Consider the following 27,236-nt stretch of genomic DNA (forward strand, 5'->3'; position numbering starts at 1 on the left):
AATTGTTCCATTTACATAGCATTCTTGAAATGACAAAAATCACAGAGATGAGAAATAGATCGGTGACTGCCAGGTGACAGGGAGAGAGAATGAGGTAGAGGTGGCACTATAGAGTTCTTTAGTCCTCATAGAATGCTTATGTATGTTGATGGTGGTGACATGAATCTGCACATGGGATAAAACTGCACAGAACTGTGTGCACACACACACAAATGCACACTCTTAAAAAGTGAAAACTCTTTGATCTCTGGATTGGTGAGCAGCAATGTAATAATGTTCCTTCCTTCAACTTGACACCGTAGTACACCTGGGTAAGATCTTACCATTGAAGGAACATGCGACCAGGATACCCATGACTCTACTATTTCTTTAGGTTCATGTGTATGTGAATTTCAAAATAAAACAATTTTTAAATAGTAGTTTCAGTCCAATCATAAAACGCTATTAAAAATAGAAGTAACCCTTCACATAATTGGCATTTAAAAGAGTCTTCCCCTCAGAAGCTTGCTTCTAAAAGTCTTCAGTTTGAAGTGATAATTTTTAAATTTTAATTCAGGCATGCAGTGGTGTAAGCTCAAAAAACGCCTTGTGTGAACATGAAAGCTTTGACTCTGATCCCCCTCGCTCTGTTTTCTTCTTCTTCAAATGCCCTTTATTTGACCAAGAAGGATGTCATTTCCAAAAGTGCTCAGAGACCCACACTTAACTTCAACAACATTTTTCTCTTAGATTATTAAGGCTGCTCAATTTTCTCTGTTGGTTGCTACTCTGACTTGGAGACTCTTCTGAAATGTCAGACTGAGAAAATTGTACTGGTTCCAATATAATTTAAAAAAAAAAAAAAGCTTTGGAATTAATCCAACCAATAGTCTGCAGTTGAATACTACAACTTAAGATGTATAAAGCCATCTTGTCTTTTTTTTTTTTTTTTTTTTTTTAGTTTTTGTTTTTGTTAGTGTGGCCAAAAGATTGGAAAACTTAATAGGTCGATCAAAAAGCACTTATGGAGTTGCAGGCTTATATGACCTTCGCGTCATGCTGGGTGATAAAGATTATAATGATGAACAGGACAGGACAGGCTGCCTGGAGAGCTCCAATCTGCACCCCCAATATTGACAAGTGCTCCAGGTTTATAGTGAGAAGAAGCGAGGCAACATGCAATACCAATGGCGAGAAAGTAAGAAACCCAGCAGTCAAAAGAGGAGATCACTTAGTCAGCTGGAGGGAAAACCAGGTGGAGATAAGCCTACAGACCAGGTGGGAAATTTCAGGGCTACTGAGAACCGCTGCTTGCCCCAGGGCTGCTTCAAGCAGCTCCAGTTAAGGAGGAAAACCGGGGCTTCTTTGCCCGGCTTGCTCCAAGCGGTTCGGTGCGGCTTCTTGCTCTTTTCACTTACCTAAAACCGCCGCTTCTCCCGGTTACGGCCTGACCAGCGGGACAGAAGACACGAAGACTTCAAAGGTTCATCAAGCAGCTTCCCCTTTATTCAAATAACACCCTCAATATATAAGCAACCTTATGCATAAGCAATTGTAACCAGATATGTCCATCCAATCCTGTTAAAGGTCAAGCAATCACTCGAGGAGCATACATGTAAAGTATATCTGTCCATGTGCTAGGCAGCTGAACTGATTATAATACAGCCAAATGTAAACGTGTTCTGCCGTTCTCCATGCATAATCAGGACACCTTTGCTCTCTACCAGTCGCCATCTTTAGATGCACGTGGCATAACCCTGGGCCCCGGGTTCTGCCCGCCACACAGGGCTATGGAAAACAAAACTCTGTATGATGAAATCTTACAAGGAAAGCTTGTAAGACCACAACTATGCCAAACTAGAAAAATGGTATGAATTTGATGAGTATATAGTCATACAGAATTTTTCTTTTGAAGTTTTGTTGCTTGCTTGGGATGAATGTGGATCAAAGAAAAATTTTAATTCTGCTCAGTTGTGGATAAAATTTGGCAGTCTCAATAAAAGAGCCAATTCCGAGAAGATGAAGTGATGGCACTAATGTGGCCTCAAAAGAAAAGTCACCAGATTCCCCACTTCTGTTCCACTTTTTGGTGTTTTTATGTTGTTATTGAAATATTAAATTTTAGAATTAATGACTATGAGGCCATTTTCTAAATACCTTTGTAAAGAAATGCCAATTTCATTTTACTTCTTTGACTTAGGCTACTTAATGCATTTTCTTTTTTTGATACTGTTGATTCTTTTTTATTCAAGTCAATATTAAATTAACAGCCAAGGTAAAAACCAAGAGGATATTAATCTGGAATAAATAATAAATGAACTGACCATTAAAAATAAAATGAATTCGTGGATGGACAGAAAGAAGATAAGTCATTCAATTTAGGAGTGGGGATATGGCTGTTGACTATAAAAGTCTTTCAATTTTTCTGTATGTTTAAATATTTTCATAAAATTTTTGAAGAAAATGCAAAAAAGAAAAAAAACCTCAAAAGAACAACTAGAAATTTTGATGCCTAAATCAATCAATAAATAATTGACTTCATTCCCTGAAATACTGTCCTAGGGGTGTTGTTAGTGTACAGTGTAAAATTAAGAGAATAACAGAACCAAAGGCTTGCATTAAAACTCTCCAGGTTTCATTTCTACATGAAGAAGAGTATGTTGGGGAGTAGTTACTGTAATTAAAAGTGTCTCTCAGGCTGGGGAGATAGCTCAGTTGGTAGAGTGCTTACCTTGCAAGCACAAGGCCCTGGGATCAATCCCCAGCACCGCAAAAAAAAAAAAATAAAAAAAAAAAGTGTCTCTCTATGTGAAAATACTTCTTACTGCCCCAGCATTACATTGTATTATGCTTTATGTCTGAATGTTGGTTTTGTCAGTTAGGTGTCTGTGGACCCAGGTTCTACCTGATAAGACCACAGCTCTGGTAGAGGTCCAAGTGATGCAGGTTTAGTTTGACTTTTCCTCTAATCTGGAACACAAGTACAGCAACACACAGTTCCTCAACTAAAACGTCAAAATTATGTAAAACCAACCAAATAAATATAACAATACTTTTACATCAAGTCATGAAAAAGAGCTTTCTGTGTTGTTTGTTCTTGTTATTCTACACTGTTTTAAACATACATTGCCCTGGAAGTCAAACTAGAAATTGTAATGGGATTTTTAAAAGCCCTTATTGGTTTAGAATCATTTCATTTAGGAACAGTGAGTTTTTGATGCATGTAAATAGCAGTTCCTTGTTGGTTGATTAGTAACTCCTCTGAATTACTGTAAGGGTTTCTGCTTACATTCAACACAGTGTCCATTTTCTACAAATTTTCCAGAAATTCCCAGTTGCAGATGTCTAAAGATGGTGCCTTAACAGTTCCATCCCTTTTAAGCAGTCCTGGATCTTAGAAGTCCCAGACAGGTTGATATTGATCCTTTCCAAAAAGTTATGTACAAAGGAAGTATATCTGCCAACCTCCTTTAGAAAGGGTCAAGTAACCAGTTGGAAACTTTTCTAAAGGTGTCACATTAAACTTTAATAACACCTACATTTTTACAGGGCTTTTAACTTTGCAAATTGCTTTCACATGCATTTTATAATTCCACATTCTATTGCAGTGGGCAGAGCTGTATTGCAATGTCATTGATATCAAAATGTTGACAGGGACATTTCAAAAAAATTGATATTACTTTGTTGAGCAAAAGTATTTAACGGGAAGTGACTGACTTCAAGAGTTAAGAATTCAAGAGGACCAGTTCTTATGGTTCCTTTAGTCCTGTGCTCAACTGTTTGAGGTTTATCAGAGCCATTTTACCTTAAAAAAAGGGAAAAAAATGACTTCTTTTTTCCTCCCCTCGTCCCTCTCATTTCTAATTTGCTTTCTCTGTGATATGCCTGCAGGTCAGCCCCACCCCCGGGTGCATCCGCGCTCTTATGAAGATGCTGTACTGCCCGTACTGTCGAGGCCTTCCGGCCGTGAGACCCTGCAACAACTACTGCCTCAACGTCATGAAAGGGTGCTTGGCGAATCAGGCCGATCTGGACACGGAGTGGAATCTGTTTATAGGTAAGATGCATCTAAACCGATTGGAAACTGAGATGTGAAAACAGCAAGTGTCTGTGATGCCTGGTGGGCAGTCAGAAAGGGCGGTGACTTGAGACTTAGAACAGCTTTCAGCAAACATCTCACATTTTTCTTCTTTTTCTTTAATCCTGCAAATTGAGACTTTCAGGTGTTATGCAGGGACAATCCTGTTCAATATGTATCTATCAGTTGTATTCAAATAGGGGATCTCTTCCGTGAAGATGAAAGTCATCTTGTTGAATGTCAGTGAGCTCCTGTAAGAAGGGACAAGTTAGAAAAGACTCTTGTAAAAACTCAATTCACAGTGCTTTATTTTATTTCTGTTACCTCAACTTAGTCACTGATCTTAGAAAACAGTTCCTTTCCTTTCTTAAATGTCTACAGTGAAGATAGTCCAATATTCTGGTTAAAATCTGCAAACTTTCTATATCATTCTGGGAAAAAGAAAGCTTCAAGCACACAGGCCCTGAAAGAGCCTTCCAGTCTTGAGAAGGCAGGAGGAGAGGAGGTGGAGGTGCAGAGGAAAGGGCTGTGAATCTTGGCTCTGTTCTCCAGTTGCAGAAATCAGTCAGGAGGTGGCATTGCCCAGAGATATTTCCCAAATAGCTATCCAAGGATAAAAGGACAAATTTTATAGGCAGGCTTCTCCCAGGAAAATACACAGGCCTTGAAAGAGGAAATGTGTTTTCTCCCCCTCTGTCAAATGGCCTTCAAATAAAAGTACTTTCAATTGCATTTACTGCAATTACGGAGTGACAAGCAGAGAGGTGAAAATAGGAGTGGCGTTCATCAGCCTCCAAGGGCCTTCATCGCTGATGCAAACCTCGAAACCAGAAGGCACGAGCGGAGTCTTCTGACATCCAAGATTTGGTGGGACAGGAAAAAGATCTAAGACGTGTCAGGATCCACCAAAAGCTAAGCTCACTCTGCACAGACCGCTAAGGCTATAGGCATTCAGCCTTGGCAATGAAATCCACTGGCTAGTTCACTATTTGGCTTAAGAAGGCCAGAGGAAAGGACTTTAAAGTTTAAAAAAATAGATTTTAGCGTGGATAGATTAAATTGGAGGTCACCTAACAAAATCTCAGAGTCATTTCAGAGAGAATAAATAAATTGCGGTTCTTGCTCCCTTCACTGGGGGGACAGAATCTCTGTGTATGATTTTAGGTTACTTTATTTGAAAAACAAGAGCTTTAAAAAAAAAAAAGTTAACCATTAGAGTTCTGACTCCAAAATAACATGCTTTGCTAAGATTCTTGTTCTTTGCTAAAATTTTGGAAAAAGTTAAAAATAGAAAATAAAAATAAACAACCTATGATATGATATTTAGATTAATTTTAGCAAAAATAGGGTGCCCAAATAATGCAAATAAAAGGTAATCTCATCAAAATCTGAAAAAAATCGCAGATTTTAAAGCTGTATTAAACCTCATAGCATCCTTTGGAGTCCTATAGATCATTTATACTTTTTGATTGAGATTGCTGGAAATCCTAGCATTGATCTCTGTCAGCCTGAAAGTTAGTAATGAAAATGAGTGAGTGGGTTTTGTTATATAAAGAAGGCCATGATGAAGACTGAGAATACTACCTTTTGAAATTGTAAGAGCAACAGTGACTTCATTGACTTTGTCTCAATGCTGACTGGGTATTTTGACATCAGCTGGGTTACCTACATGCCAACTGGATGTGAGATTGAATATCTGAAAAACCATTTGATGTAAAAATGAAAATGCAAACCACCATGAGTTGGTTGTACCTTAATGAAAAGTGGAAGTGGTACCTGGTCCTACATGAATGTATTTCAAATCAGTTCTTCCTCTATTATTTTTTTTAATTAGTCCTAGAGGTCTCTGAGTAAATTCTTCCAATTTTCTTTCTCCTGGTTTTGCTCTGGCATTGAGAATAAACCACCAACTTAGACTTATAGAGCAGAATATGTTCTTACTAATACACATCTGGTTGCAGTGTGTTAATTCACACATTTATTATATGAATTAGTCCAAAGTGCCAACTCCATTTGCTACACAGATCCCTCCAACATGGCAGTGTTACAGTGTTCATGAGTGCAGCAGCAAAAAATCTGTGAGCAAATTGGTAATCCAATGAAAATTATGTATAATAGCCTCTCTCTGGTTAGCACCTGCAGCCCATCGCTCCCAAATTCCTGGCATCTCTTCATCAAATGCTTCACTCCTGTTGCTGTTAGTTGTATGTGCTACAGGAACATCCCAGTTTGTATGTTTTGTGAATTTTTTTCTTTAATTATTATGTGCTCATCTAAAACATTAATAGCGGCAATTGACTGTCCATAAAAACAGGAGTTACGTTGGTGGCACATCATCACGATCTTTACATTGCCAAGGACCCATGGAAAGTGATTAATAGCTATTTAGAATTCAGTTGGTATCTGGATCATGTCAAAAGAAAGACAGTTCCTTCAGGATGCATTTCCTGGTGCTCCTTCAGGAAGTTCAACTCTGAGCCCTGTATAGATTCTTGTTAAGTAACTAGTGCAGGAAAAAGAAAGAACTTCACTTTTTATATAAAAGCTTTTTTTTTTTTTTTAACTTAAATTGCTGACAACTTTGAAGAGTATGCTAGTAGACCCATTTTAAAGTACTTAAAAAGCCTCAGTTCACCTCTGGCAGATGGCTTCTCCTCCTTCCTAGTAGCATGTGAAATTCCCCAGTACAAAGCACAGCCTGGCTTCCACTTGCAGATGGGTCAAAATAAATGGATGGGCTGCAGAGCACCCCAGAGCTGGTCAGGACAGGAAGAAATAGGAGAGCAGTTGTAGTCTGTTTCCACTATGAAAATCCATCAGTAGGAGAGAAACAATTTGAGGCCTTGCTGATCTCTGCTTGGGCACTTAACACCAGGTGTTTCTGGATAGTCATGCCTGACTTTTCCCACCCTAGCTTCTGAATGTTGCCTACATGCAAAATGGTTTTTCTTGAAAAGTGTTTACATTACATTAAAATTTCCTAGAGGGAAACAGTTTGTGGGCAGAACTTGTTTCAGTCATATCCTGTGGTTATTCTGAGTGTTTGGCATTGAGACCAACACTGCACAGATAAGAATTGTTCCATTCGATAAGAGGCCTTACTGCAGATTACACCCAGCTCTTGAACACAAAAGTCAAAGCTGGAATTACATTTATATGGCTATAATAAATCTTGCATGCACTTTTAAAATTGAGGATGTGTGGGACAGCCTCCTCCAAACATCTGGTACCTTCTAAGATTTTATAGACTATGGGAACCAGAGGGAGATTTTAAAAAGAGGTTGCTGATATGGGAAGGCAAAGGTTGGTGAGACAAAAGGCAAGGATTCTATTTCATTTCATCCTATTTTTATCAGCACAATGTTATAGGATGCTTCTTACAGCAAGGTATAAATGTGAGACCTGGAAGTGGTTTTAGGCCATCCCACTTAGTCACACCCTCATAATCTCAGCTTATTAACTCAACTCACTCTATTGAGTAAGCCGGACAGGTACATTTTTGCCCTTGGGTAATTTAATACCATTATATTAATTATAATAGACTGTGATAGAGTGGTAGGAAATAGAAATTCAGGATACTAAGTATCTACTCAACATGGGGGTTTCAACATAATCTCAGGGGTTCAGGGAAGCCCTATCTTGGCACGTATTTTAGTCAGGCTTTACACTGATGTGACTGAAAGACCTGAGAAGAAAAATTGTAGAGGGGGAAAAGTTTATTTGCTGCTCAGGGTTTCAGAGGTCTCAGTCCATAGGTGGCCACTCCATTGCTCTGGGCCAGAAATGAGGCAGGACATCATGGTGGAGGAAAGTAGTTTAGGACATGGCAATCAAAAAGCAGAGAGTGAGAGAGAAGGAGATGGGGAAAGAGCACTCTGCTCACCAGGAACATAATGTGAAACCACAGAGGCCTGCCCCCAGTGACCTACCTCCTCCGGCCACACCCTCCCTGCCTGCAATTACCACCCAGTTAATCCATCAGTGGTTTAATCCACTCACTGAGTCACAAATTCCATAATCTGATCATTCCACCTCTGAGTCTTCTTACAATGTCCAACAGGTAAGCTTATGGGGACACCTCACATCAAAACATAACAATAATATAGATTTAAAAAGTATATAAAATTATATCAAATTAACCTTGTCAAGCATGACTGATGTTGAAGATCATATATAGATATTATAATCTAGCCCCTATATATTCTCAAGTTCCTGTGACAATTTCAATAGCTATACCATGATCTGTCAGTGGTTCTTAAAATGCTCATTTGTTTTTATTTTTGACGTTTCTATGGTCAAGTCTCACCACCACCACCACCACCGCTGCCCCTGACTGGAACTGACAGATTTGGGGAATTTATATTATTTCATCAAGAAAATGCCGTGTTCTCTGGTCTGTAGATCCCCGCCCAGTGGGACTCGGGGAGCCACCAGGGAAGTTTGTATCTTCATTCAGGCTTTGGGTGCTCAAAGATAGACAAACAAATAGTATCAAACCTTCTGGGCTTCTTTTCAAATTGACTGGTTATTAAGTCTCAAGGTGTCCAAAGTCAGAAAATGCACAGGAGCATAAGAAATAAAACCCAAGGTGGGTACTATGTCTGTCCAGGCCAGAAACCCTGCCGTGTGATCTGTCTGTTCATTCATTCCTTCATTCATCCTCATGTGTTTACCAAGGGCCTGCCCTCGACCTTGCTTTGTTTAAGCATGCTAATAGAGCAGAGGACAGATAAGGCCACGGTTGATGAGAACAGGACTCATTGGAATAAATGGAAACATCTAGACAGAAAAATGGAAGGGAATGTAGAAAGAGGCTGATCTATTTTACTTTGTAGGGCGACTGTTTTAATGGAAGGATGAGTAATTCAGTAATTTAAAAATCACATATCCCTGTTGTTAATGGACTCTGTGAGAGCAGAGATGGCAGACACAAATCAGATAATGAGCCTGGTCCTTTCATTGTGACAGCTGCTATCGAGTTGTAAATGAGAGCCAGCTGCAAGGAGGCTGTGCTAGGTCAGTCAGCTGACCAGTGTCACGTAATGAATGGCAACTGTGGTTGCACAAATGACTTTCTTAGAACCCACAAGGGTTATCTTCAAGGTAATTCATATATTCACCACTTTGGGGAAAATGTGCTTAGATAAACCTTATTTGAAATTAGAAAATAAACATTGTTTACAGTTTATAGAAAACTCAGGTTTTCTTTTATAAAATGTACAAGACTGTTGCATTTCAGAAAGATATAAGATAAACACAAGTAGTTATTTCGAGCATTCGTGTAAGATATTACACTTTCAAAGACTTCCCTGAGTGTGAAATTCTATAACATAAATCTGATAAGAAATTTCCTAGTTACAAAGAATTCTATAGTAAGTATGATATGAATATGACTCTGGCCCATATACCCTGAAATTGCATGTTGCAAAAATTTCTAGACCCTAAGCATAGAACGTTATTTCTTTTAGACCAAAGAAAAAGAAAAACTCAAGAAACGTCTTTATCAGCCAGCTTTCAAGGCTCCTTCATCTCTGCTTTATGTAATATAAGAGCCTGTTCAATAATACAGCCCAGAAACACAACTCTTAAATTGAGGAACAAAAGCCAAAGCAATTATTTTAAAATCTGGTTTCATTGTTTGTGAGAGAATTTGCTTTTGCCCTTGTGCATTCCTAAGAGCACCAGGAAAGATTTAAAACACACACACACACACACACACACACACACACACACACAGAGTTTTCCATCAGTTGAAATCTAACGCCACCCAACTGTCTGCCTTTTTGTGATGGTCATTAATTCAATATCTCTCATTTCTCATGAGCATTTATCATATCTTGTGTTCTGTCTGTAATGCTGGCAAAATGTGGAAACTACACTAGCCACTCACTGAAAAGAAAAATTTAAAAAAGCTTTTAAAAAGAAAACGGTTGGCTAGTACCCAACAACTTTTCCCTGGTTGCATTTGTTATCAATTACCTAAGTTTAGAAAATGGTCTTCTGAACTCTGCATATGTGGAAGTATTTTTATGTGGGACAATAGGGTTAATGCCTTAAGGGTGGCACAACTTGAGGGTACACAAGGCAGCAATTTCTACTCTGAATCCAGCAATCTTTATATGGATCAAAGCAGACAGTGTACATCAAACTCAAAATTACTTGAGGTAATAGTCAAGGAGTCTTCTGAGGACATATGTAAGTGATTCCTTCACCCCCAATCCCAACTCTTGTCCAGCCATCTCTTTCTGGTTCTTGCATACTCCTGTTTACACAGTTTAGAATTGTTCCATTTCCTCTTCACTAATTACTACAAATTATGACCTAGATTTTCAAGTTGGGATACATGAAACCATATAGCATCAAACTCAGGCCTGAGGCGAGGCACACTTATTTTTGCAAGTGTAGCATTCATTAGGTTATGAAATGTTTCATATATGGTGGGAAGTTTGTGGAAATACCCCTATGCCTTGTCAAACTGTCCAACGTCAGTGAGAACTGACGATAGCATTTATTTTTCCAAGGAAAAAACCACACATTGAGATGAATGGAGGAGGCGAGAGAACTGCCATTAGATTTGGAGTTTTTCATTTTGATTTTAATTTATACTTTAGTTTTCATGTTTTATATAGAGAAATTGTTTAACTTGATAATTATATAAAAGGTTTTTGTTTTTAGTAAATGACATTTGATTTTAGTAACATGTTATCATTCTCACTATTATTCTTTCAAGTTCAAACCACTACATGAGGGTCTGGCGTTTAGCATGTCAAGAGAAAATACTTGAATGATTCTTTATAATGGAATTAGATAGATTCCCAAAGGCCCAGAAACCCAGGCAAAAACCAAACACTGTAAACATTAGCCCAATGGCACTCTTAGCAATTTCAATTTCAGAAGATAAGAGGAACATGTGGTAAGAGAAATTGTGTTGTAGAAACTAAAAAAATAGGAAATAGAAATAGAGCTAAGTAAGTGGATTGTTAAAGAAAACATTAAACCACTTAGCTATTCACAAACAGCAAATGTATAACAAATCCCACAGCCACCATGACCACAAAGTCCTTGTGGTGACCAATTTAATAGAATAAGGGAGGGGGACACCTCTGGAGGCATTCAGATCATTCTAAAAGTCCTGATTAGCAACTAAAGTGAAAATCCTCATGTAAACCAAACTAATACATCCTTGGGTGATGTCACAATACTTCATTAAAATATCTCAATTATTAGTGTTAAATGGTGGTATGTGGACTTCTTTTCCCGCAAGCATAACATTCACACATATTTTTTTTCTATTTTCTCTGAAAACTCCTTTAATTCACAATTATCCCAAGAGTAGGACTGTTACCATGTTTAAGTCATATTTGAAATGAGTTTTCATCTTCCTCAGGCTTGTTTCTTTAGCAATTAGAAAAGATACTTTTTTAGTTTGTAAAAGAGACTTCCTATTCTCTTCATCTTGTTGCTTTGTGATTATTTATTATGAACAATTCTTCAAGGAACCAGCGGTGAAAACCAGGTTGGAGGAGGAAGCCCAGCGAAGTCCTGTGATTGTCACGGGCTTGTTTTCATTTGTCACTCTTAGGGGGAGTGGGCATAAATGTCCGTTGGAGTGATTTAAGCTTTTGAGAATCTTCATGTGGATGAACTTTGCACTTGTAATTTCCTTAACAATATGGTCTCTATAGATAACTTCCTCAGATGACCAGGAGACAATTTAAATTAAAACAAGAGTGTGAAATATTCCTTACCCATCAAATAACATCTCATATATAAATCTTACATGAAAAATACATCCTCATTCTTTGCATGGATTTAAATAATTTGCTATGCTAAGATTGTTCTCTATTTCATTCTAAAGAACTGAAAATTAGAAAGAACAATGAAAAATAAGTAGTCAAATATATGACATTCCCCAAATAGGAAGATGTCTGTGTGTATCACATTTTTATTCGTTAAGGGGCAGGAATCTTCTAGAAAGGTAATGCTGATAATTAAATGTCAGATAAGACTGTGAATATTCATCACTAAAATCTCAGTGTTAGGGAAATTAAATGACTTAATGAGGGGTCTGAGAATCATTTGGGTGGAATGGATAAGTCAGCGATGTGAGATGTGAAAGTTGGGGAAGTAACCATGGCCACCCACAGCGTTGCCTCAGCCGGTGCGGCTTTCAGACACTGAACCCTGTTCTCTGTCTGCCCTGCATTGGTCTCTCCCATAGTTTCACACCAGCTTAAAGCAGAAGCAGGACCACTTTTCTCTAAGGGTTCATTGGAAAAGTGTTCTTAAAATTCACAGCAGTCACCTGGTGGCGCTGTTTGGAGCCTGGTGCATGTGTCTTCTGGAATTCTACAATAAATGCCTTTGACTATTGTTAGATCAATTCCCTGTTTTTAAAATAGTTTAGTGTTCCATACTCTTGAGCTGAACATAGTCATCCAAATGCAGTCTGTAGTCCAAAGACTGTGGCTGAGTCACCCTGAGGAGAGAAATGAAGCATCAATAGTCCTAAGCAGTTCCCAGGGAGTAATTGTACAGACACCAATCCATGGTGCACTCTGCTGAGGTGGATCGTGAATTGGAGCTGATTGCTAAAGGGGTCTCCTCAAAACGAAACACACATGTCCCTTCATTTGTCCACCTTGAAGTATTTTCACTTCAGTACCTATAGCTGAATTTAAAATATTTAGCAAATGGTTGGTAACCAACTTATCTTGTGCCTAATACTATAGTTTTGTCAATTAAATATCCAGATATGTACTTCCTGAATTGTTCATGCGAGAATGTTTAAAAGTGTCTTGCTATCACTTACAACTATGATATCTACAGGTATGTAGCCATAGTATGCAAACTGTGAAAGTTGTAAAGAAACTTTAGTCTCTATTTCTATGATTCTGAATACCATTTTTAGAAAACTATTTAGATAACACTAGTAACTAATTTTATTGAACACTTGCTTTATACCAGGCAATATAGTAATTACTTTACACTGTTATTCCAAACAAAAATCCATTAAGTAGTCAGTGCATGATCTCCATTTTACAGATGGAAAACTGAATCCAGAGACACTAAGTGATCTGCCTAACCTTGTAAGTTTTCACTGCCAGGATTTGACTTCAGAGCATAACCTTGGCACCAGTTAACTCCTTTGAGTGTTTAGAAAGTAACTCTTAGTCTCTGGCTAAATGGATTAACTGGTTGTACTCTTAGGAACTGAAGATTTGATATTTCCATTACTCTTCAGTAGCATTTTCTGTGATAATGGAAACGTTCTATGACTTTGCTGTCTGGAACAGTAGCTGTTGGCCTCTTACGACTGTTGAGTGTTTGAAATAAGTCTAGTGAGCCTGATCAACTGAATTTTTCATTTTATTTAATTTTCATTAATTTAAGTTTCATCATGGGTGGCTGGTGAGTATGTAAAGTGGCTGTAAGTCCGAGAAGTCCAAGTTTTCATTTTGTTATTAATTTTCTAGTTTCATTGAGGTATAACTGAGAAATAAAAATTGTACTGTTTCAGGTAGGTGATATAATGATTTAATATGCATATACATTTTGGAATGATTGCCACCATTGTTAATTTAAATTTCAATCACTCTACATAACTAGTGGCTACTCTACTGGGCAAGACAGGCTTAGACCATTCAAACGCTATACTTATGTGACATAGCTCAGCATCTGAATATGTCTTATTCTCTTCAAAACATATTTATCTGATGTCTTCTATTGCTATGGAGTAGACTAGGCACATACATGGTAGACCCAAAAGAAAACCAAAGGACCCGATCTTGAGCCTGGGGAATTATAATTCTCCAAAGAGGTGAGATGTTCTTTCCAGGTGGTGTTTGATTAAGTGGAGAAGGTAGCATTAAGAGCTCCAGCCTTTGAGTCACTGCATGGATTCGAATTCTGACAACACTAATTACAAACTGTATGAGTTGAGAAATGTTTAACCTTCATAAATCTACTTTTCATCATCAACAAACTAGAAATATAATACCTATCTCTCTCAGCATTGTGAGGATTAAACTAAATAGTGCATGTAAATCACCAAGGGGTAAGGCACGTGCCCAGAGGTAGAACTGAGGCCAGAAGTAACGTGGGTCCCTGTTGAGTTGAATAACCTGCCAAGGTAGGAACAGATGGAGATGATGAACTAGGAAGCAACCAAGTTAACAAGCAGGTCAGAAAACACCACTGCACCAGAAACACACAAACCAAAGAGATGATAGAATCTCACTGAAAAACCAAAGGAAGATAGTTTAATTATAGTAAGAACTGGAGAGAAAAGATGAGAGGGGATGCATTCTTCTTACCCCTGTTCTGGGAGGCAGGACCCATCTCTGCAGAGGTAGCCATGTCCTTACTGAGGTGAATAGGCACTTGGTGACACCAGAATGGGAAGGAGCTAGGAAGGTAGGAATAAGCATGACATGCTTGGGAGTTCGTGAGAAACTGGCTAAGCTGAAATGAGCAGACTTGCTGGTATGTCTTTGGAGGTGAGATTTGTCAGGATTGGAGAGATTGGTTTTAAAAGTCAAGCCAAATACTTCACTTTCTTTTATCTCATAGGCAATGACAAGTGGCAGGGCTTTTTTATCCAGGGATGACAGAATCTAAGTAGTCATCTGGCAGCTAAGTAAAGGATGGATTCAGATGGATGAGACTAGTGGTGGGAAGATCAGATAGGTCACCATCGTGTGGTGTGATAGGAGAAAGGAAGCCAGCAGTCATGGTAGAGTTGCAGGGAAAAATTTATAGGACTCCATGTCTAGATAGAGGTGACTAAACGTGGAGGCAAAAGAAATAGATCAGATATGATGAGATAAGTACCCAAGAGAAAGATGGTACTATAAGACAACAGAAGCTAGTTTTGGAGAAGGGTAAGGACAAATTTCTTCAATTTGCTTAGGGCTTGTTAGATTCGAGAAACAGTGGGACCAAAAAATGGAAATGTCCAATTGGATATTGACAATATTAGAGTCCCTGGAATAGGATCAGGATACCGAGAGTGACTGGGGGGTTTCCTTGACCCCAAGGGCTCTGTGTATATCTTCCCTGACAGGTTGTGCCCAGAGGCCCTTCTCCTGGGCTTACACTGGTGCATGCATATTCTTTCCTGTGAAATTTAAACATTTAACTTGCTCATTATCATGTACTCTCAGAATGATCCTATGTCTGTACACCACAACCTCTTTAATGAGGTATAGCCAGAATGTCCACTTGCAAATAGGAGAACACTTAACATACGATTCAACAGAGACATGCCTGATTGCTTCCCAAAATATATTTCCTCACACTCAGGAACTCCCTTGATGGTCATATTTATCATACAAATTGATATTTTATAATTGTAGGCAATCCAAGAGGAAATTTGTTTTCTATTGGTTTTGGCTTTTGCAATTCTCAAGGCATGAAATCTAGGATTACTTTGTCCATTTCTGGCCATCACCAAATTCATAATTTCAAGTTGAGGCATAAAACCTGTTAATTCTACCAAAAAAAAAAAAAAAAAACCTCCCATGGGCATTAATTTCCTTCAGTGGCAAGAATGTCATGTATCAGAAAACAGCCCCTGGCTTCACTGCCTGCCCTGTGGCCTGATTGTCCCCAGTAAAAAACTCAACACATACGGACCAGTGCAATCTATTCTATTGGTTTCTGGATGCTGAATCCCCCTAGCAACAAGAAAAATATACATGATGCAGCTTTTGCAATGCAACATTTCAAGAAACAGTGAGAATTTTTTTTTAAATTTCATATTGCCAGGTTACTGATTTAAGAATGCCCTAGAGTATAAATTATTTCTCCAAACCTCTATAGTGACTTTTGTCAAATGCCTTCTGCTTAGCCCATTAAAGGTGAAAACCATGAAATATTATTTGATTTGTAACCCAAGAAAAAGCCCTAAAACCACCTGTCCCTTTTGGAAAGCTTCCAGAACAAAGTGAGAGGAAAGGTCGGGCCTGAGAACAGCAATTTGAAGTTGCAGCATGTGGCTCAGATCAAAGGTTGAGCCTATGGGCTGCCTTCAGTCTTCCAGGCTGTTCAGGAGGATTTACATTTATTTTTCCTAACCTATGTGGAAGGTTAGGGTTTTGAGATCAAAATTTCAAACAGTTTAATAGTGGCCATGCAGCATTAAAAAAATATAAGACAATGAATTAATTGTGTAGAATATTTGTTACATTTCCTTTCAATTTGATTTTGAGAAGTTGGTTTCAGGATACATTTAATGTTCATGTTGAATTAGGAGATATTAAAATCCTTTTCCTAAGTACCTCTGGATTTTTAAAAAATCATTTTAATTCTGCTGTTCCGCACATCAATTCCTATCCATTGGAGTCTGTGATCACTGGGCATCATAAATCAACCTTTAAAATTTAAGATGAGAAAAATTTAATTTAGAATTACATCTGGGTATTTTTAAGATGCAGAAATTAATAGTTTAGAAATGCAAAATGATAAAGGGGATATGCTTCATTTGACAAATTGATTCCAAGGTGAAAAATTCTTTAATCTGAAACTTCTTAATCCTGGAGAGGAACAGCTATTAGAGAGCTCAATGGCAGTTCAGGAAATCGCCTATGATCCTTCCTCATACATTTGTATTCTCCTATACAGGAAAAGCGCAGTAATCTCTTCACATTGAGAGAGAAGGATACACATCCCAATATTGCCTCCTAGCAGGCACCAGGGGACTTATGTTTAGATTTGGGCTTATCTGTTTATTAGGCACCTATTACCTGCCAGGTAATATCCCATATGACTTTGTGCTTTAAGAAATGAGAACAAGTCTTAATTGGTATGCTATTTTTGCTTAGAGTATTTCTCTATTTCATTAGAAATCTTAACATCCTCCTGAACATACCCAGATTTTTGAAATTTTGATTCATTGTACACAAATGGGGTATAACTATTGTGTCTCCGGTTGTACATGAAGTAGAGTCCCACCATATGCATAATCATACATGTACCTAGAGTAATGATGTTTGTCTCATTCTATTATTTTACACCCAGATTGTTTTGATGATCATTTTAGAAGACACTTTTAGTTAAACTCTTCTCTGAATGAATAAAATTCCAAATTAGAGGATTTCTACTTACCAGAGGTTTATTATATTCATATTAAACTTGGAATACAGGCTTTATCCCAAGGACTATGGTAAAGAAATACATTTACAAATGGTTATTTTCCAATCCTGACCTGCCTGAATTCAATTTTTCGAGGGGCGGGGGCAGATTGAACCCAGGGACACACAGCTAGTGAGCCACATTCTCAGTCCTTTTATAGTTTTGATTTTGAGACAAGGCCTCGCTAAGTTGCTGAGGCTAGCCTTGAACTTGCAATTCTCCTGCCTCAGCCTCCCAATTTGCTGTGATTACAGGCATGTGCCACCACACCAAATGGAAATAAAATCATTTTTAGCATATTTTTGAAATAATTTTCAGTTTGCAATGCAAAATTCACATGCATCTATCATTACCTGACCCTAATATTAATATCACACATATCTAACCATAGTGTAATAATGATGACCAGAAAGTAAACATGGTCACAATAGTATCAACTGTACACCTTGCTCTAATATCAGCTGTTTCTCCCGATGTCCTCTTTGTGTTCCAGGATCTAATCCGGGAGTCCACATGCACGGGACTCCTTAGTCTCCTCCAACCTGTGACAGTTTCCCACTTTCTTTATCCTTTCTGACCTCCAAGCTTTTGAGGAGCACTCATCAGTTACCTTTTTAGAATATGCATTTGTCAGATGTTCCTTACGTGTCTGCTGTGTTTTCTCCTCTATAAAAAGTTACTGTTTCTTCTCTGGATTCCGGTGATGCATTTTTTGGGAAGTACTATGATTTGAATGTGTCCCCCAGAGTCCATATGTGGGAAACATACTGGCCAATGCAGCAGTGTTGGTAGATGGGCCTCTGAGGAGGTGTTTAGGTCCTGAGGTGAGCTTCGTGGACGGATGAATGTCATTATCTGGGCAGAGAGTTTCTCATGAAAACAAGTTCAGCCCCTCTGGCCCTCTCTTGCTCACTCCTTTGACAACTAATGCCTTGGCATACAAAGGCCCTCAGTCCAAATGTAGCCCCTCAGTCTTGGAAATTCAACCTCCAGAACCATGAGCCAAATAAACTTCTACTCTTCATAAATTAGCCAGTGTAGAGCATTCTGTTATAGCAACACATGACTAATTAAGACAGGAAACTACTAGAAGTTCATGCTCTTTGACTTTTTCCTCTGTACAATCCATAGGAGGATCTCATAAGCTATTATTACTGTAGTGTTTATGTAATGGTGTTTTACATTTCCCTCTTTCCTTTCATATGCATCCCTCAAAATTAGAACCTATTCCTCAAATTAGATCTCATTTTTTGTCAATGACTTCCTTATTCCATTCTTTATTTATATCAGCATGGATTCTTAGATGTTTATTTTATTCTATGAATATAATCCAATAATATGATTATTTATTTTGATGCTCAGATTGTTCCATTGTTGTACATTAGAAGCTTATTACACTTAGACCCTATATCCTTTAGATGTGGTTCCTGTCCTTTTGGGACACATTCCTCATTTTTTGCCATTACAAGCTCTTTCAGTATAGTTTTGTATTTAACCTCTTGTCCAAGAAGTCCTAGTTCCCTTTATTGGAGAATTGTCTAGAAACCAAGGTCTGGGCATTGAATTTGCTAATTGCTATCAGAGTGTCCATGCTATTAAACCTGCTTTGCAAAGAGGTCTAGGATATACCTGTATGTATACCGTTTCACACATTTATGTATTGTGTGTATATGTGTATGTATTCATGAGTTCACACTTATACTAATTCAGTACCACAAAGTTTATTTCAGTCTCTGTCTTCCCTTATTTGTAACACTTTTTCCAACAGTGAGAAACCTAATTCTCAGTGATTCATAATATATTAACATATTTATTTAGTTATACTATGCTGGTGAGTTGGAGTTGCTGATCACTCTCCTTAAAAAAACATATTTACTAGCTAGAGTATGGGATTTGTATAGTTTGTTTTGGCTTTAGGATTGCGGTATCAATTAAAATACAGTTTCTGAAGTTAGTTCTTTTCTTCTCCATCTTTGTTAATGTCTTCATATTCTAATAAAATTAGTTTTGCTTGTTACTATTTATGTTTCATTGTAGATTCTTCTATATCCTGGTTGATTGTAATTATTTCTTTAGTTTGGGGTAGTATGTGAAACATTTCTATAGCTCTTAGTGTCAAACTACACAAAATTTAAATTTTTATCAGGGTCACTCTCTCCTATTCATACTAACTCAGACCATTTCCTCTTATTTCTGTCCTTTTCTGACCAACCCCCTGTAGGTTGTCAATCTGGTTTATCCTTCCTTTACATACATGACCAAATAAATGTGTATTTGCTTATATCCCCCTTTTCATACCAGAATAATAGCATCCTATAGTTATTCTTACTCCTCACTGTTTTCACTTAATTGTGAAGATCATTACAGATCAATTCATGGAGGTCTTTCTCACACTTTTTTACAACTGCATCGTATTCCTTTGTTGGAGGTGCCAAAGATTATCAGCATTGTTTCTAACATTTTCTATCATAAATAATGCCACAATGGTCAATTTAGTAGACATGTATTTTTGTATTTTCAGGGGTGTATTTTCAGGGTAGATTCCTAGAAGTGGGATCACTGAGTCAAAAGATAAGTGCACATGTGGTGTTGTTAAATATTACCAAAGTTTCCCCTGGAAGGCCTTTGACAATTTCCATGCAATGTGTGAAAATGCTCATTTTCCTATAACCTCATCAACAGAAAGCATTATGAGACTTTTAAATTTCTTCCAGTTCAAAAATTGAGAAATGTGATATCAAATTGCTTTTAATTTAATTTTTCCTTTTATTCATTTTGATATTTTTAATTAAATAAACTACCAGATTTTTTTTTTTTTTTAATACTCACCATATCTTGTGAAGGATTTTTTAAACTTAGGATCCTAAGATAACTCAAAACTTTCTAATGGGCTAAATATAAGAATGAAATGGATGTTAATTAGTGAATCTCTTCCTGTTACTGCAGTAAATAAGTATGGGCACATTTACTTTTAAATAACTTTTTTTTTAATGTCAGGGAAGCATTTTCATTGTTTCCTGAGCTCTCATGGTGTGTCTGGACTTCATCACAAATGTTTTCCTGTCAAAGAATTTTGAGAAATAAGTATGAGCATATGAAGAGGACTGTAATTACAGCAATTATGGAAAAGTAATTTACTGATTGTATAAACTGAGCAGATTTCAAATAGAGTAGATAGGCCATAAAAACCAAGCAGGATGCCAAAAATAAATATTTTGGGAGCTAGGAAATTGCTTGTTAAATACACATACCAAATGTAAATGTTTGTATAATTTAGCTTCTTAGAACTTAAAAACATAATTTTTTTAATTAAAAAATCAAATAGATGCTCAGATGACCAAGTATTTGCCAATATCTTTTTTCCTCCTATCTTTCTGGCATTATGAAATATTTACCTAAAAAAAAAAATCTGTGTTTTGTGATAATTAGGTTAAAATAAAGCAAGACAAAATAATCTCAGATTTATTTCTAAGTTTAGAAGTAGCTGGAGCCCATTAGGAAATGAACCTATGTGAATACAGTGAACATATTTAAAACAGGTAGAGAACTGCAAAGAGGGAAAGGACATACTTTTTGATCTACACAAACAAGCAATGTGGCCAAATTCAGCCACTTGTGAGTTGTGTCAAAATCTGGAGCCTCTAACATTCACAGGTTCTCCTGGAAAATAGCCCTATCCTGAGGTACTTCCTCTGCCACCACCATGCTTAGATCTTCTCAAGCAAAACTTCCTGTAGGCCCTGTAATTTTCAGAAAAAGACATCAATGGCATCAATTAATGATATTAGTAACTCTAAGTTCTTTTCCAGCATTATTTTATTTAATCACCAAAACAGTTTGAGAGAGGTGAAATTATTGTTCCTACTTTATAGAGGAGAATGTTGAGTCTCAGACAGTTTCAAGGTCGTGGCATCAATTAGGGGCCTATTAGGATATGATGCCAGAATTGTGTGATGCAAAGCCTGTGGTTTCACCTGCAGGTCGCCATCCCCCATCGTTCTACCTCCACCCAGAGGAAGGCCAAAGAAAATAGATTTGCTGCGAACCAGACACCTAGAATAACTGATCTCTGGGTCTCATGCACAGTGATAATCATGAACTCATTTTGTACTGGTTCTTGATCAAAACTGAACATGTATAAAACGTTGCATACCAACCACTCATTCTTCCCTCTGGGTTCTAAGATATGTTCCTGAATTATCACACTGAGGCCTGAGTCCCACTATTTTGAATATTTGTAGCAGGATTGCTTTTACCAAATTATACCTTGGAGTGTTGCCAGCTACATAAGCTAAGGGGTCTTAGAGGAACCCTCTGGGTTGAGCTCACTGCTGCACAAATATGAGCAGGTCCCTATGAAAGTGTCACACAGGATAGCATAGGATCCCTTTATAAGACTCAGAACAGAGTCCTCAAGCAACTGGTCTGACTCACTCTAATGGTGAGTGTAATTATTGTAAACAGTCATTTGTCGCTAATTACTCTGGTTCATATGACACCAGTGTGGCCTACCTTCATTTATTATAACATGGAATTTTTATTATCATGTCTTATCCCTGGAATCATCACATTTTCCACTTTTCTGTGTTTCTTTTTATTAATGTTCTTCGGTGTTTTTGTTTCTATATGCTATTTAAGTCTAGTTTTCAGTGAGGTTACATTTAAATAAACTTGCCGTGCACATCCTTGGGCAAGTTGCTTAAGGTTTTTGAATCTTGTCTCATTAGTTATAAGGTACCTGCCTTTCTTGGTTGTCACGACTAGAAGTAGTGTGTATAAAATGTATACTGCAGGTTTCCAATAAATTGTAACTATGATGAGCCACCACTGAGAAATTTGAAAATCATTCTTCTTAAAAATAACAATATATGTATGAGAAATTAACTTAAAATTCTGTAGTGGTTTTTATGAGTTGTGATTAAATTATTGTTAATGTATTTGTATAATATTAGTTATTGTGAAGTTCTAAGTAAGAGGCCAAGTACTAATTCCTCTATTTCTGAGTACCCAATAGGTAGGTTCACTTTAGTTTGGCAGTGAATACTTTTAATGAATTATTACTCTTGAATGTTAAAGGATAATAAAATGAAGAAATAGCACAAAAAATGCTAAAATCCCCAAATTTTCAAATGATTAATGAACATATAAGAATTACTCAACCTTCAAATACATCGTTCTTCCCAGGGTGCCTAGAAATGGGGAAATGGAATGAAATGGGATCTTATCCTTTATTCCAAGCCAATTGAATGAACACACTATACAGAGAATATATTCACAATCTCACTGCTATCAGTGGTAGGTACCCTCTCTACTTTCTGTTCAATATTCTTCTGCATTTATTTCCAGGAGCAAGAAATCTAGTAAGTCTGTATTCTCTGGTTTTCTTTCATCTACAGAAGCCAAAGGAGTATGGAAGAAGAAGATTATGTAAAAACAAAATGAACAATCTTAATGATCCAGCTATAGCAAATAATATACAATGGGTTTTAGGAATACTGTGGGTTGAGATATTTCCACTTATGTTGGCAAATGTTGATGGGCGGTACATGCCAGTGCAGTAACTACAAATACTCATTATAGCAAAGAAAACTGTTTTGCAAGGTGTAAATGGTCTTTGCCAAATAGATTTAATCAGTGTTACTTAAAAGGCTTTTTAAATTATCATACCAGATGTCAGTGAATATCAACTCTGCACGATTGTATAACGTTTTGTTTATCGACATTTCTTCATTGAATTCTCAACAGCTCTAGTAACTAACCAAACCTCCAAATTGAAGTGTCTGCCCAAATCACACAGCATCTCACTCCAGATCCATAGCTGGTAGATGATCCCCAAATTTAGTTCAAACCTTTTCAAAATAAACATTTATTTCACAAGATTTGTTTCAAATATGAAGGGAAGTAATGCTTGTGAGAACTATTTTAAATTTTTCTCTATAAGAAGCTGGCAATATAAAAAAAATTAAGCTGTGATGAAGGAAGAAGCAGCAAAGCTCATTTAGTTAGCATCACTGTAGGAAGAAAAGAAAGACAGGAGAACCATGGGCCCCAGACCTGTGGGCAAAACCTGGCAGCTGTTAATGACGGGGAAAGAAGCCGTGGGGCTTTCACAGGTCAGACTCAGAATTACAGGGGGGGCCCTGACAAGAAGAAAGAAGTTGAGTGTAAGAATGAAGCATTGCAAATATGATTTTGCTGTCATGGGAGAAGCCAGAATGCAATGGTGATGTCAAAAGTAGCAGCTGATTAAGAAATGGCGTGGATCTCCCCATAGTGCTAGACACAGAAGGCAGGGACCTGAATGAATGAAGTTAGTGTTGGGTGACAGAAAAAGCCTGAGTCAAAGGGAAGGCAGGAAATCAGTTTTAGAGAAGCAATGAGTGCTTTCTGCCTTCTCCCTGAGGGATGTTTATCATCTGTTTTTAAATTAATCCATTAATTTATTAAATCTTCATTAGCCTTTTCCTCTATGCTGGGCACTGGGCCAGATTCAGTGGGATGGGGGGAAGAATGGAGAAGTTCTACCATCAGGGACCTAGTCTAGTAGGGAGTATGTTGACAAGGCTAGTTTGGTGTGGCCCAGGAGGGGGTCTAAGTCTGTAGCAGTTTTAGGGGATGTGGGGGCAGAGGGGAGGGGTGCACAGATGACAAGGAGGCTGGGCCTCTGCTGCTTCCACTCTGTCCTTTCTAACCCTGGTCCCCACACTTCTCTGGAATAGGACAGCCTCATTCTGTTTGCCTGGACCTACTTCTGGGGCTGTGTCCCTAGTGTCCTTGTCACCCCTGAGGCCACAATGCCTATAAAGAAGGCATTGTCACTGTGGTTCCTACTCCCCAGCCAGTGATCCTAGAGAGCGCTTTCCGTATCACCGACAGGCTGATTCATAATCGTGACCAGTACTGACTGAGCAGAATGGCGTGGATGGATCAAGGACCTTAGTGGTGAACCGGGTGATAACACATTGTTTGCGGAGGACACCTGGGGTCCGGCTGGGGCGGAGGAGGGTTCTCTTTCAGTATTCAGGCCTCCTCTGCTTCTCAAGCCCTTCTCCCCGCAGGCCATCCGGTTCGCTCTTCTTTGTCCTGCTCTGCCCTACACCCCCGCTGTCCCCTGAGGTTTATACTCAGAAAATACACCCTCTCCTACAGCTTTCCTCTGGTACTTGATTTAAAATTTTAGCCATTTTCCCTGCCAATCATTCATGTTCTGCTCTTCTCCTTAATTTAATCCAGTCTATCTTACTTATCTGTTATTTGTTTGTTTAAATATTTTTGGTCCATCTCCCCGAGAGGGGCCTTTATCTTGTGTTTCTCTATTCTCAGCAACGTTCTCAGCGCCAACTCCAGGCATACAGCAGGTGCTGAAAAAATATTTGTTGGGTGAGTTAATGAATAACGGGGTGTTGTTAGCTTCTCCTTTCTCCTCTATATTGTGGATATAATAACACCCTACCTACCTCACAAATGGCTGTGAAAACCAGATGAAATTATTTGTGAGTATGTGTGTTGAAAACTCTATAGTGCTTCCCATGAGATGATTAATAGTAGCAGTTTTGCCATCCTTACACATCATTTAGCATCATTATCATTTTTTAATCTCATTGATATTCTGGAAGACTTCTAGGTGTTCTGCTGGCATTGTGTATTGTTCTAGAATATACCATCATCACATCATGAGATTGTCAGCAGCCAAACCTAGACTGGTGAGCTGGCAGAGAAGATGTACACCAGTTAGCAGTTGTTCCTAGACCCATAATGCTGGCTCTAGTGACCTCCTGGAGTGTCAGGCTCCTACCATGGTCTTTTGAAAGCAACATTGTCCTCTACTCTCCTCATCTCAGGGAGAAAGGCCAGGGTGATTACAGGAAAATAGGCTTTTTTATGGATTAGATATTAGGTGTCCCCCAAGAGCTCATGTGTGAGACAGTGCAGGAACATTCAGAGGTAAAATGACTGGGTTATGAGACAGCCTTAACCCAATCAGAGAATTACTCAGTGGTGGGGATTAACTGAGTAGTAACTAAAGGCAGGTAGATTGTAGCTGGAGGAGATGGGCATTATAGGCATGCCTTTGGGGTATATATTTGGTGAGCAGAGTTTAGTCTCTCTCTCTGCTTTTTGGTGCAATTCCCTGAGCCACTTTCCCCCACCACACTCATCCACCCTGATGTTCCGCCTCACCTTGTATGGACCAGACCTCTGAACCTGAGCCACAAAATGAACATTTCCTCCTTGAATTCTTCTTGCCAGGTCTCTTAGTCACAGTGGCGAATAGGCTGATGAAAACATGCTTCCTGACAGATCTTAATACATGATTACAATTTGTATGATAGTTCCCACGTCCCTGTACCCAGGAGCTTACTTCTTTGGTGCCAGCCAGTGAGAGTCAATTTGTGCTCAGCCCCACAAATGGTATATATAACCTAACTAGCAGTTTTCTAGACACGTCCTATTGGTCACAAGCTGAAGCAGGCCAATCTAATGTCCCCACTAGATAATCCGCCCCAAGCACTTGAGAAGCATTGCCTCATTGCCAAAGGGCGAGAAATATTTACTTCAATCACATATTAAGTTCTGACAAGCAGGTGGTAGATATACAGCCTCTCTAGATTTAGCCCTGATTTCTCAAAGGTTTCTCAAGGACTTAGAGCAAGGTAATGGAATATTACTAGATTGATTGCTCTGCCTTGATAATTAGAAGGTTTTAATAAGCTGCTTACCCTTGATAAATAGGGTTGCTGAAACCTCCGAGCTTCATATGGACTAATGAGGTTGAAGTGTCATGCTTTCAAATGCCTTGTAATCTTAACATGATTCTTTATACCTATCCATCACCTGCCCTTAGAAAACCCACTGCAGTCACATCTTACTTTAAGCAGCCAATCCTGAAAACTCTACCTTAAAACGTTAATGTGCTTCAATGAGCTGGCAGGTTGGTTTGCACGGTGTGGTGCGTATCTGATTTGAAGATTCACTCATCCACACATAACCACAGGCACCTAAGGCATACGTTGTTTTTATTTTGGATTTTCTCTCTGGCAGTCAATCAGTTTGATTTGTATTTCCCAAGATGCAGAATACTTTACACAGGTAAATATCTGTTTACAAATTCCCTATTTTGGGATATGTTCAAAACATGCATGGATCATAATCATATACTCAAAGGAAAATTAAAAGAACGTGATTCCTGAAAGAAAGTACAATAATTGTATGAAATTAAGGGACTCATATTTAGAGGATATAATTGTTACTTCTTTTTTTTTAAGTATAACTATCTTGCACAGATTATATCCCATATCAACATAAGTTCAGGAAGATGTTGTCACACCTGTTAGTTTTGCTGCTAAGAATTGTGGGTGCTATACCAATACGAATGTCTTTTTAGTGATCTTAAGAACTTCTAAAATTCTTATTTCTTGTGAAAGATGTTTTATGAAAAAGAGGACTGACACCATTAATTGTATGGAATTCGCCATTAACTATATGGAATTGTTCAACAATATTCAACACACATTTAGAGTGCCAATGGCCAGAGTTGTACCCCATGAGGCCGTGGGAATGAAGACAGAAGACATGGACTCCATTCACAGAGCTCCAGGTAGGTGGGGAAAGGATGCATAAATAGTTAATTACAAGATCACATTAATCATACTAAAATCCAACTGTATGTTGAAAATGCTATGGCAAAACAGATTGGAGGGGGTAATGTTACCTGGATGAGGTCAAAGAAGACTTTTCAAGGGATATGATATTTGAACTGGATCCTAAAATGTGAAAGAAAATTGATCAGGGATTCAGGCCAGATCAATGCAGGAAGATCAAAGAAGGGGTGCAATGAAGATGCTTGGCTTATCTAAAAAAAAAAAAAAGGTCTCACTAAACCTTACAGTGCAGAGGTGGGTTAGCAGGTGAAGAGAGATGGAGAAAATGCCTCAGGTTGTAATTATTGAAAGCTTGGTTAGGGCCAGGTTATGAACTACCTCACATGCTCTGCTGTGGAGTTGAGGTCTTCATGCTATGGAGATTTGAATGCATCCTCTTGGAT

At 38.1% G+C, this 27,236-nt stretch overlaps 1 protein-coding gene across 3 annotated transcripts in view; it reads left to right on the plus strand.

The window, feature by feature from the left end:
* GPC6 (glypican 6) overlaps positions 1–27,236 on the plus strand; it is a 1,180,914-nt gene that overhangs the window by 752,460 nt on the left and 401,218 nt on the right. For all 3 annotated transcript variants that reach the window (XM_079136560.1, XM_079136561.1, XM_079136562.1), the window contains exon 4: positions 3,871–4,036. In XM_079136560.1, the coding sequence (XP_078992686.1) occupies positions 3,871–4,036 (166 nt within the window). The remainder of the gene's footprint in view (positions 1–3,870; positions 4,037–27,236) is intronic.

The sequence above is a fragment of the Sciurus vulgaris genome, assembly GCF_902686455.1.
Source record: "Sciurus vulgaris genome assembly, chromosome: 4".
Lineage (NCBI taxonomy): Eukaryota > Metazoa > Chordata > Mammalia > Rodentia > Sciuridae > Sciurus > Sciurus vulgaris.